Source organism: Trachypithecus francoisi, unplaced genomic scaffold, assembly GCF_009764315.1.
Source record: "Trachypithecus francoisi isolate TF-2019V2 unplaced genomic scaffold, Tfra_2.0 Lachesis_group19, whole genome shotgun sequence".
Taxonomy (NCBI): Eukaryota; Metazoa; Chordata; class Mammalia; order Primates; family Cercopithecidae; genus Trachypithecus; species Trachypithecus francoisi.
Genome location: NW_022681464.1, coordinates 32600842 through 32613506, shown reverse-complemented (window position 1 = coordinate 32613506; position 12665 = coordinate 32600842). Strand labels below are relative to the sequence as shown.

General features: G+C 45.8%; 1 protein-coding gene across 5 annotated transcripts in view; it reads right to left on the bottom strand.

The window, feature by feature from the left end:
- Positions 1 to 12665, bottom strand: part of TMEM241 (transmembrane protein 241) — a 146906-nt gene that overhangs the window by 60379 nt on the left and 73862 nt on the right. For all 5 annotated transcript variants that reach the window (XM_033178136.1, XM_033178138.1, XM_033178137.1 and 2 more), the window contains 2 exons: positions 5012 to 5081; positions 906 to 999 (listed from right to left, as the gene is read on the bottom strand). In XM_033178136.1, the coding sequence (XP_033034027.1) occupies positions 906 to 999; positions 5012 to 5081 (164 nt within the window). The remainder of the gene's footprint in view (positions 1 to 905; positions 1000 to 5011; positions 5082 to 12665) is intronic.

The window sequence follows — 12665 nt, the reverse complement described above, 5'->3', positions numbered from 1 at the left end:
GCTACTTGGGAGGCTGAGTCAAGAGAATCGCTTGAGCCTGGGAGGCAGAGGTTGCAGTGAGCTGAGATCATGCCACTGCACTCCAGTCTGGGCAACAGAGAGAGACCGTGTCTCAAAAAACAAAAACAAAAACAAAAAGCAAACAAACAAACAAAATGCATGTGGGTGAAAATATTATTAAAAATCTTATTTTCAAAGCAAAATGTTTGAGGTTTTTTTTCTGGAGAAAAATCAACCCAAAAAACACAGAGATGACTAAAAGCCCAAGTTAAATAATGATTTCATTAAATTAAATTTAATTAATTAAGGAGGCTCACTCCTTGGAAGCAGCACCTAGGGCCCCTACAACTTGCCTCCCTCATAGGCACTAAGGAAATGAAACGTGCCAATAGAAGAAGTTGGCCCCACCATGTTTCACTTAAGACTGGGCATCCACAGCCACTTCCCTGCTCCTTCTGGTTCTTTGTGGTTTCCCCCACCACTTTATCTTATGCTTTGCCCATAGTTACTCAGATACACAGAGGTTGTTCTTAGAATAGTCCCTTTTCTAAGGTTTCATAGAAATGCCCCAACCTGGCCATTCGTCTATCTTCCTTTCTCTATCACCTTGGATCAACTGAGTCCCCTAGTGTAAGTCACTTGAGCTCTGGACACCTGCACAGCCTCCAGGAAGGAAAGAAGGTGCCTATCCATGATTGCCTTCCAGGACTGTGAGAAAGATGAAATATGCCACGTTGATAAAATGAGTAGGCCTCAGAAATCATTACCTGAATGAAGGAGGGATCAGGCTCAGGGACAGTGCCTAGAAGTGGTCTCATGAAGCTCAAACAACTTCACATTACCCAGGCGCTGAGATCTCTGGATACAAAGGCGCTTGAGAATTTCCCGCCCCTCTTGTCTCTTACCTTAGCAAAGAAAATCCAGGCTGCACACTGCGCTGGGGCCAGATGGCTTTTTAGCTTCACTGTACTGAACATGAGAAAGAATCCCAAAAATCCACTGGAAGGAGAAAAGATTCTTTTGTTAGTGAGGCTTGTCTTCCCTTAGCCAATGGCTGACTAGTTTCTGCTACATTTTACCAGTCAGTTTCAAATTGTTATGCAACCTCTACCTCATGTATGTTTTCTAGATCTGTGATCTCTGGATGAAAATAAAAAAATTTTTAAAGTCATTAAGCTCTGTTTTTCTAAGGAGGGAGGATTTTGTTGATGACAGGAATGGTGCAAAGAAATTTTGGAGGTCTCTGGCTAAATCATGAAAGAAAAATAAAGGTGGAGGATGACACCTCCTGTTCCTTCCCATAGAACTTCTGGAGTTTTGGTGCTTGGCAAGGTGCTTAACTTTTTTTTCAAGCAAGACAAACTGGCCCGAAAAGACTTCCAAAGGGAAACTCACCATATGAGAAGAGAGAGTCTGAACTGGCCTCCAGGCTGATAAGAATCGGAAGGGGAAGGCTGGCTTCAGTGACACATATGGATGAGGCCAGAAGCCCCCCAAAATCAGGTTGTCCTGCCATAGGAAGTATGCTTTGGAAACGATGCCTACACATGTGTGTGAACGGAAAGATCCCCACTCATGGGAACCTGAGGAAGGCGCAGCATCTCGGGGCTATTCAGAAGTCTGGACCGACAAGGGCAAGGGCACAGCAGTGGACACAGACATAGTGCTGGAACTATTTTCAAATAGTACGGAACATTGCCTGTGCTGGAACTATTTTCAAATAGTACGGAACATTGCCTGTGCTGGAACTATTTTCAAAAGTGCCCTGTGTGGCCAGGGCCAAAGCAAAGGGAGCTCCAAACGCTTCCTGGCATTTGAAGGCAGGACAATATGGGAAGAGGTGAGAGAGAGAAAGAGAGAGAGAGTGTTAGAGAGACAGAGAGGGAGAAGCGTTGACTTCGTGCAAATATGTGCAAGTAGTGGTTTCAGTGTGACTGTTATTTGAACTTGAAAATTGCAAAATAAGAGATATGACTGGAGTTGTAACTCCAAGCTAGAGAGGCAAGTACTGTGAGTTGTACTTCATTTGCATCTCCGACCCTTGACAGCCACACTTCCATCTGACCTCATTACAGGCACTGGTGCGCAGCTCCAATGCAGATCCTAAACTCTGAGCAGGAAAGGCCCAATCTTGGGCTGCTCTTTGTATTTTCAACAGAGCCTAACATGGCGCCTCAGTTACGGTACACATTAACTAAATGCTCGTCAGGTTGAATTGGAAGCAGGTTGAATTGAATTGAACACACCTAAGGCCAAATGTCACAGAAATGTGTATCTTCACTTCATTAGATTAGACTAGTTCACAGCCACATTCTTGGGGCAGGGCTAAAGATAGGCATTAGGTTTCCCCTGTGTGTATTTCAGCCTGTTTGGTCCTAATGACCTGCAAAGTTTGTTCTGATTTGCATCAGCAGTCATGGGAGGCTGAACAGCTATGGATTAAGATGTCAAGTTACTCACACCCAAAAGGCAAAGAGGCCCCGTGGGTAAGCAGCAGGCCTACCCAATCACACCCAGCATCTGGATTTCTATTCCTTGCTGTGCTAACTGACCCTCGTTACCTTAACCAAATCCCCCTTCCCACCTTTTTGTCTCAGGTTCAGTTTCCTTAAAGTAGAAATAATCATAGCAGTCCTCATCCTATCTTAATGGAAACCAGAGGTTTGTAGAACAGTAAGATTACCTAGCACCAAAGTCTCACTTTATTAACAATGAAACTGGGGCACAGGTACAATTAGAATACAGGTCTCCATGGCTCTTCAGATCTCTGGACCAGCAAGGGCACTGGCACAGCAGTGGACAGATGTAGTTGCCTGTGCTGGAACTATTTTCAAAAGTGCCACTGCGTGGCCAGGGCCAAAGCAAAGCGAGCTCTAAACTCTTCCTGGCATTTGGAGGCAGGACAACTGAGGAAGACGTGAAGCTTCATGGAAATGTAGTCTTGACCAGCTAGACAAAGAGTGAGATGTGCCAGGCACTGGTGGTCATGAGGGTGGGGCTGAAAAGGGAGGTAGCAGTGCTCCAGGCTCCTCTTGGTGGCTCCCACCTCTGCATCCAAGTAAGTAACAACTTCACAGGTGCCAGCCCAACCTCCCAGACTTCCTTTCCCTTGAGTCGTTCCCTCTCCTCTATGCCTCTAGCCACAGGGGTGGCATGATTCCATGCTGACCTGTCCTCTCAGTGCAGACTCTGGGCCAGGATAAGCTCATGCGTTTGTGAATGACAGGCTTCTGGAAGCATCTGGGGCTCTTTTCCATCGCTTGACTTCTATGTGACACATTTTTACATTACTCATGGATCTCTTATCTTTCTCCTTGCACTTTCAGCCCATCTACCCCTTGCTAGGGAGGCAGACCTGAAAAGCAGAGGGAGGCTCCCAGAAATGAAGGAATCTGGGAACAGGAGACTCCCTGTTAATGGGGTCTTTGGGCTATGGCTACCATGCCCCTCCTGAGCTCCCCCAGAACCTCCTGAAGGTGACAATGCTCAGTGTGAGATATGGTGGAGCCTCTAAATGACACAGGGAAAACCAATGCATTCCTCAAAGAGGCTGAGCTCTGTACAGAAGCATGGGTAAAATGTAACAGAGTCACATCAATTCAAATAGAGATTTCCAGATCTTTAGAATAAAACAAAACCCTGATTTATCATGTTGCATTATGAGAAAGTTACAGATTAAAAGGGGACAGAAATAGAGCCCAGTTGTCACCCCACAAAGCCAACATCAATGGGCTGTGAACTGTGCTGCTCTGTTCCAAATAACCAAACAATGGTTGACCTCCCTGGTACACCCTGCTTGCCCATGCTGCCAAATAACCAGACTCAAAGGGAAACAAGTCCGCAGCCGCCTGCCCAGCATGAAGACTCATGCCATGTGATCCCAGCTAACGGGCAAGGCCTAACCAACTGACAGGAACTAGGAAAGTGAATTGTGTCAGTGTTTTCCTGAAATTTTTCTGAGGGTAATAAATAAATCATTCCAAGGTTCAAATGCAGAAACAAACTCTGTAATACTGATTCTTTTTTTTTGGCCCAAACACACCAGAGGAGCAGGACATACCCACTAGCCACATAGCAGCTTTTTAACATTGTAAAGAACCACTGCTTCACAAGGCACTGTTTGATATGTGTGGGAATAGGTGGCCTGATTTTTACATAGCAATTCTTCATGATCTATTGACATTGTATTCACAGTCAACCTGAGTAGATCATCACAATGACCACCATCTACTGGGCCTGGCACGAAGTTTAAGACCCAAAGATCAGACAATTAGCAACTGCAATTGTGGGGTTCAACCCGGGTCAGTCTTTCTACCACATCAGGATGCCACACATGCTTTGGGCCTATCCGCAGAAGTCTTTCCACTTCTTGGCATGATGAAGTCAAGCGGAGTGGTGATCATGGCAGGACATGGGGAGAAGGTGAGGATACACTTCCGTGTGTTCAGATGTAGCCCTCCAACTGGCTTATATCCCTGAGTCCTTCCCAAGACCAAGCACTAATGATCACCTTGTTGTCTAGATATCTCCTAGCCATCAGTTTCCAAAATCTAATTCCCAGAATCTTTGGGTTTGGTGGAGGTTATTTTGGAGGTTGCCTTAAGGAGCAAGAAGGAGGCCTAGGGGAAAGCTGAGCAGGTGGGATTCTGAACCCAAATCTTCCCTTGAACTGGATCCATTTCATCAGTTTTATAGATTGGAGTTCTATGTGAGATTTGCTTGTGGAGGGGGAAAAAAGTGGGAGAATCCTAACTCTAGAGCAGGTGTGAAAACCACTGTCTTGGCAGAGGCACGTCCATGGGCCAGGGGTCCTGGCAGGGCCCAAGCTGGCCCTGAGCATCTAAGGGTGCTACGTGACAGCCTGCTGGTGACATAATGACTGCTTCCTCACCTGCACCCACCACCACTCTCTCCTGCCACTCACTCAGGTGCCAGCAGTGACCCTGAACTTCACAGAGGAAGACACAGTGGACAGCACAGAAAGCATACAAATGAGTGAGCTTAAGATTACCTGGCACAGCAGCTGCCATGGAATCTGTAGAAGTACAGGAATGGGAAGTCCAGGACACTGAAGAGATCACCTGAGGGGCACAGCAATGGTGACACAGTGACTCATGAGGCCTCACATGCCCCTCTGCCCCGTCGCCCCAGGAAATGCAAGGAGGGCTTCTTTAGCAGTCCTGTGCTTTCAGTCCCCTGGCCTTGAATTCACTCCAGCATTCCCAGGGATTCTGTTACTGACATTATCTTATCATGATAATAACAGTATGATGATAATAATAATGCCCATTTAGTAAGAGCATGCCTTGTGCAGGGCCCAACGCTAAAATCTTTATGTATATATCTCTTTCAATCTTAGTAACAACTCTGTGAGGTTCTATTATGCCCATTTAAACTAAGGCTCAGAGAAGTTAAGAAACATGGCTAAGATTGCACAACTCTTAAACTATGGAGCCAGAATGTGAACTCCAGTCAATCCAAACCTTAGGCTGTCTCCTCTCTACTAGGCAGTCAACCCTGCACAAGGGACTGTGCAGGATAAAAGAATATTTTTCAAGACTCTTTTCTTCTTTTCTGCCTCATATCTAAAAAAAGGTCATGAATGCACTGCCCTGACTTTTTTTTTTTTTTTTTTTCATTTTCATGTTTAATGACCGCAAGAACAGCACGGGGGCCAGACCAACTGTGCAAATTCATTTTAGTTTGAGGTCCAAAGGGTACATTTATTTCTTGTGAAGTAAGTTCATTCCTTTAGTTCCACTTGGTGCAAGAGGAAATAATCACACATATTGGCTGTTTCCCTCTCTGGAATTTGAACTTGGTCACAAACAAAAAGTCAGGAGATTAAAAAAGCAGAAATCCTTCCAAAAATGTCCGGAGAAAAGGAATTAGGCATTTCCACAGCAGATAGCTTGAGTCTTCCAAATCTGGAATTTCTGAACCCCTTGGAGAGCCTGGTCTTCCAGACCCCTGGGCCTTAGCCTGTCTCTCAGTTCTGGGGTCCTGTGGGGAGAGGGCTGATTCTCCTAAGTATTGCTAGTATATTAGGTGTGCAGTGGAACACACAGGCAGCAGCAGTTCCTTCACCACTATGCTATTAATCAAGAGTTTCAGATCAAAAGACATGATGGGCTCCTACGCTTTCTTGGAGACCCAAACAATCTCAAATGATTCAACTATCTATTGGGAAGGAAAGTTCTGAGTTGGATTTCTCTGGAGGTTTTTTTAAATTATGACTGTTATTTTCTTTGTTTTGTTTCTGCAAGTGAGTGTGTATTTAACTACGAGGAGGGGATTTCTTGGGATCTGGTTTTCATGAAGCCCAACAAGACTTCTTGTTTTCTTTCAGCCACAATTCCTCTGAATACCTCTACTGTCAAACTGGGACCTGTGTTGGTAGAGGGAATTTGTAAATGACAGCATCAGGTGTCACTTAGTGTGTGAAGAGCATGGATATATTCTGAAGTCCCTTTCCCCACAGGAGTGATAGGCAAGGGTGCCCTGGGGACCCCACACCTAGAGAGTGGCCAGAGCCCTCCATTCAGGCAGGTGGAGGGAGAGTCTGTCCACGTCCATGGAGAATTTGTTCCATCTCTTTGGCAGCTGTGTGCTCTTGGCCCTTTCCCAATTTCCCTCTCAGTGTGAGAGGAACTGCAGCGCAGCCAGTGTGATAGTGAGGAATGGCGGAGAGGGAGACGAGTGAAACCCAGGACCCTGAGACCTCTCAGGCTGTGCCCCTCTCAGCACCCAGTCTTTCATCAGAAACGCTCCAGCAGGGTGAACGGGACTCATGGCGCGTGGCAGCTTTTATAGCCCAGCCCAGGCTTTGGAGGGGGTCTAAAGAGCAGAAGTGTGGTCAGAGGAAGACTGGGAGGGAGGAAAAGAAAGAAAAAACAAAACAAAACAAAACAAAACACAGTCCTCGGGAAATCATAACCCCCACCCAAATCCTGAAAACTGACCCCACAATGGGAGAGACAAAATAAGAATAGCTAACCCTTGCCTTTGAGCCATCGCTAAAACCATCACACGTTGGTTTCTCACACAGCACTTAGCTGACTTCACACCTGTCCCTCCTCCTAGAATTAGTGAGTCCTTGAGAGTAGGGATGCTATTTTCCTAATCCCCACACCCGCTGTGTGTCAGCACCATACAACACATCCAGCACACAACAAGCACTACCAAACCAAGAGTATCAGAAAGACTTGATCACCTCTTGCCTTCCCTAGAGCTAATGTTCTAGTTTCCAGCTGGCTCTGTGGTCCTCAGTTTCTACCTGACCTCAAATTTTCCCCTTTGATGCCTTCCACCTGCCTTCTCTTTTGCTAAAGTAGTACTCCTAAGCAGAGAGGGTGCACGGCAACCCTGGAACAGCAAATGTTAGTGACTGTGCTATAAATACCCCCGGAAGAGGTTGCAGCATGTGGTTGGCTGGCCCCAGCCACATGCAAACTTGATCCAGGAGCCTAAAAAATGGCCTCAAAACAACACTCCTGCACCATCTAGTGCTGAACTACCTGGCTTAAGCACAAATCAAGTGGCTACAGAGTTGTAAACATGGCCGGGCACGGTGGCTCACACCTGTAATCCCAGCACTTTGGGAGGCTGAGGCGGGTGAATCACGAGGTCAGGAGTTCAAGACCAGCCTGGCCAAGATGGTGAAACCCCGTCTCTACTAAAAATACAAAAATTAGCCAGGCGTGGTGGCAGGAGCCTGTAATCCCAGCCACTCGGGAGGCTGAAGCAGAGTTGAACTGCTTGAATCTGGGAGGCAGAGTTTGCAGTGGGCCGAGATTGCGCCATTGCACTCCAGCCTGGGTGACAGAGTAAGACTCCATCTCAAAAAAAAAAAGAAGGAAAAAAAAAGAGTAAACATGTTTTGCTACAGCAACATGCGGCATTATGCAATGGAGTCTGAGTTAGGCCCTCACTGTTGTGTTCTGCAGTTAAAATTCCGCTGATTCTGAGTGAGCAAGTGAAGCCCATTTCTCTAAAGATTACGAAGCATGAAATTGCCATGGTGAAAAGTGTGACATAATATTACCACATTCAAGACTAATTGATATTTGAGCATGAAGAAAATTTCCTCTCATGTTCTTACCCTCAAAACTGGCAGGAAAACAGGAGGTCAGTTCCAAGCAGTAATTAGTGCTGCTTGCTCTGTCTCACACATGAGCCACAGACACACCAGGTAACAAGGTTGTTTCTGGGCCAGATTCCTGAGTCTCCCTGCTCCTTTCGTTCCCTGAAATTCTCTCCAGCTCTCTTGACCACCACAGCTAAGGGGCCCCACACAAATAGGAAGTGTAAACTCTTTAAGAGGGGAAATTTCCTCTTATCTACTATACTTAAGAGAGTGCAAGGGGGAAAGGTGGTCCTCTTCTCAAGGAACGTTCTGAGATTCTCAGAGCAAACTCTGTGGGGAGGCCCATGCTGAGGGATGAAGAAATGCCTGCCTGAGTCCCACCACTGCTGCCAGCACACTCCAAAGGTGCACCTGCAAGAGAGCTCCTCTTTCCAATCACTCAGGCGTGAGTGAGGAGGGAAGCTCAGTCACCTGAGGTGATCCAGAAACCCTCACACACCCTCTAGAAGAGTTAAAATAGGACTGACAATGTTAAATGCTGGTGAGGATGTGGAGCAACTGGAACTCCCACACACTACTGGGTGGGAGTGGAAAATGGTACAAACACTTTGGAAAACATCCTTTCTTAGAAAGTGAAACATACATCTACTCTAAGACCCAGTAATCCTATTCCGAAATGTTCACCCAAGAGACGTGAGAACATAAGTCCACAAAAAGGCTGGTATGAGAATGTTCAGAGCAGCCACAAGCTGGGAACAGCCCAGGTGAGCATCCACAGGTAAATGGATAAACAAACGTGGTATATGCATACAATGGAACCCTACCAGCAACAAAAAGGAACAAACTCATGATATACACAACAACATGAATGAATCTCTAAACACTGTGCTGCATGTAAGAGCCAGACACAAAAAGTACTGATGATTCCATTTACAAGGGCTTGAGAAGAGACAGAACTTATCTATGGTAACAGACATCAGATCCATAGAGGCCTTCATGGTGTGGAGAGGGAGTGACTAGGAAGGGGCAGGAGGAAGCTTTCTGCAGTGATAGAAATGTTCTATATCTTGGTGGGGGATAAGTTATGCAGGTATGTAGATTTGCCAAAATTGATCGAGCTGTACATTTAACATGTATATTTCATATATGTAAATTATATATCAATCTTAAAATGTTTTTAAAGTCCTACCAAATAACTAAGATACAAGTAATAAAAGAAGGGGGCCAGGTGCAGAGGCTCACACCTGTAATCCTAGCACTTTGGGAGGCCAAGGCGGGTGGATCACTTGAGGTCAGGAGTTCAAGACCAGCCTGACCAACATGGTAAAACCCCGTCTCTCCTAAAAATACAAAAATTAGCTGGGCATGGTGGCAGGCACCTGTAATCCTAGCTACTCGGGAGGCTGAGGCAGGAGAATCACTTGAACCCAGGAGGCAGAGGTTGCAGTGAGCAGAGATCGTGCCACTGTACTACAGCCTGGGCAAGAAAGCACGAGACTCTGTCTCAAAAAAAAAAAAAAAAAAAAAAAGAAAGGGTAAGAAGAAACCAAAAAGAATTGAGCCCTGCTGTAAGATGTCAGAAAGTATGAACAGATCCTTCCAAGTAGACTGTCTCTATGGAGACTGACTGTGACTGTGTCTTAACTGGGGCAGTAGGGAACCAGGAAGACAGCTCACCCAACACACACTCAGGCCCCATGGCAGATGTTCTAGATGGCAAGTGTAATAAGCAAGTGAGAAAGAATAAAGTGCTGTTCTACCTTGAAGTGGGCTAGACTACCCATGGGTCCCATGAGAAAGTTAATGAATGAACTGGCAGGAACTGGAGCCACCCTATAAGAGTAGTCCTGCTCCTTTACAGCAAGGGAGCCCACAGCCACTTCAGCAGTGCCACGGCCCAGCAAAACCCTTCTTATAAGCCCAACTTTCTGTCCTTGGCCTCTGCAATGACACCACCTCAGCTAGCAGGAAACTGTAACAAATCCAAGTTGCAGAGAAGAGTCCTTCAAGAGCAGTGTCCCAGGACTCTCTCTGATGAATCCAACAGGCTCCACAATGCCCTGGGTTGCCCACCGCAGACCCATCCCCCGTCCTGCAGGAGAGGGAAGGGAAGGTGAACATCTGTGTCCATTCTTTTTCAAAAATTATGAAAATATAACTTGAAGGAAAATTAATCCATGCAAGTATCCCTTCTGGCATAATTAAGCTCCAAACAGGTTTTCAAATGAGAAAGGTGTCCTTTTATTCCCCCAGTACATTTTCTTATTGAGATATAATTTGCATACTATAAAATTCACCCTTTTAAAGTGTACACTTCAGTGGTTTTTAGTATATTCATAGAGTTGTGCAACCATCGCCACTATCTAATTCCAGAACATTTTCATTACCTCAAAAAGAAACTAAAGCCTATTTTAAATGACTCCTCTGCCCAGGACATTCTACAATCATATACTTCTGACCACTTTGCATTCCCAACGAGTAATTAAGTGTCCAAGGTATTTTTGTATTGACCTAAAAGTTTAGCAATAACTCAAGGTAAAATGTCAGACTGTTGGCCAAAATGTCTAAGCTATTACCAGCAGTCACCATGTTCAGAAACTGGTGGCTAAACACATCCCCAAACCAAACGTAGCTCCAGACCAAAATTCAGGAATGTTGTACAGAAGCATTCACTAGAGTGGGATACTGTAGAGTAAAGTGTAGGGGGCTGGGCGTGGTGGCTCATGCCTGTAATCCCAGCACTTTGGGAGGCTGAGGCAGGCAGATCACCTGAGGTCAGGCATTCAAGACCAGCCTGGCCGGTATGGTGAAACCCTGTCTCTACTAAAAATACAAAAATTAGCCAGGCGTGGTGGCGGGTGCCTGTAATCTCAGCTACTTGGGAGGCTGAGGCAGAAGAATCACTTGAACCTGGGAGGCGGAGGTTGCAGTGAGCCAAGATTGCATCACTGCACTCCAGCCTGGGCAACAGAGCGAGACTCTATGTCAAAATAATAATAATAATAATAATAATAATAAAGTGTAGGATCACTGAAAGAGCAGCATTTAAAAAGAAAAACTTAGAAAGAGGGTCATGAGGCCGGGCGTGGTGGCTCACGCCTATAATTCCAGCACTTTGGGAGGGTGAGGTGGGTGGATCACGAGGTCAAGAGATAGAGACCATCCTGGCCAACATGGTGAAACCCCATATCTACTAAAAATACAAAAAATTAGCCGGGCTTGGTGGCAGGTGCCTGTAGTTCCAGCTACTCAGGAGGCTGAGGCAGGAGAATCACTTGAACTGGGGAGGTGGAGGTTGCATTGAGCCGAGATTGCGCCACTGCACTCCAGCCTGGCGACAGAGTGAGACTCCGTCTCAAAACAAAAAAAGAAGAAAGAAAGAGGGTCAGGAGACCTACTACTCGCCTACTCTGCATCATCTTGGTCAAATCACTTAACTCCTCGGGGTTTCAATCTCCTCATTTGTATTAGGATGGTGCACAAGTAATTAACACAATTTGGTGGTACCTGGGATAATCGCTAAGATTCCTTCCAGCTCTGACCATCGTAAGTGTAACAATGAACAAGCACAACCTCTTAGCTGAAGGGCAACATGATTTCTTTAGGTAAAAATTATTCACCCAGCCGGGCACAGTGGCTCATGCCTATAATCCCTGCACTTTGCGAGGTAGAGGTGGGCAGAACACTTGAGGTCAGGAATTCCAGACTGGACTGGGCAATGTAGTGAAACCCCGTCTCTACTAAAAATACAAAAATTAGCCGGGCATGGTGGCAGGTGCCTATAATCCCAGCTACTCAGGAGGCTGAGGCAGGAGAATTGCTTGAACCCAGGAGACAGAGGTTGCAGTGAGCCGAGATACACCACTGCACTCCAGCCTGGGCAACAGAACAAGACTCTGTCTCGGAAAAAAAAAAAAAAAAAGAATTATTCACCCAAGTCCACTAGAAATAATTCAGGATGTAAACCAAGGAGAATCTGTGAACATAACTTTCGAAAGGCCTTTGACAAAAGCACATGTCAAAGGGGCAGGACACTTAGTCGGCTCTTAAATGTCTGCTGGGTGGCAGCTACCTGGCTGCATAAAGGAATGATAGGAGACGCAACTGAAAGGCAGACAACCAGCAGTATGGGTAAGCAGAAGCCATTTAGGGTTAACAGTATGGCTTCACAGGACTTACTATTCCACAAAAGGTAGACTTTCAGCAGATGACAGCAGAGAGGGGACTCAACAGTAAACCCTGGAGTTTTGAGAAGTCATCGTTCACAGGAGCAGGCAGACAATAGGAACTGTGCTTTCATGTGGCAAGCGGAGTGTAATGTATTAAGAAAATGTATTCAAGTTATCCTTACGAGACACGGATTCAGATATGTCACATACAATCTAGAAGCGTTATTCCTGAGTCACTATCAACAAGTCCCTGAGGATCCTCGCTCAGATAGCAGGTAAAACACCAACAGAAAGAAGCAGCTGAAAACGCCAACAGAAAGCTGTTACTGCTTTAAGCACAAGATGAGACCTAGAAGGGACCTTAGGAAGCAGCCAATGCACCTTTCTCATTTTCTAGATGTGAAAACTGA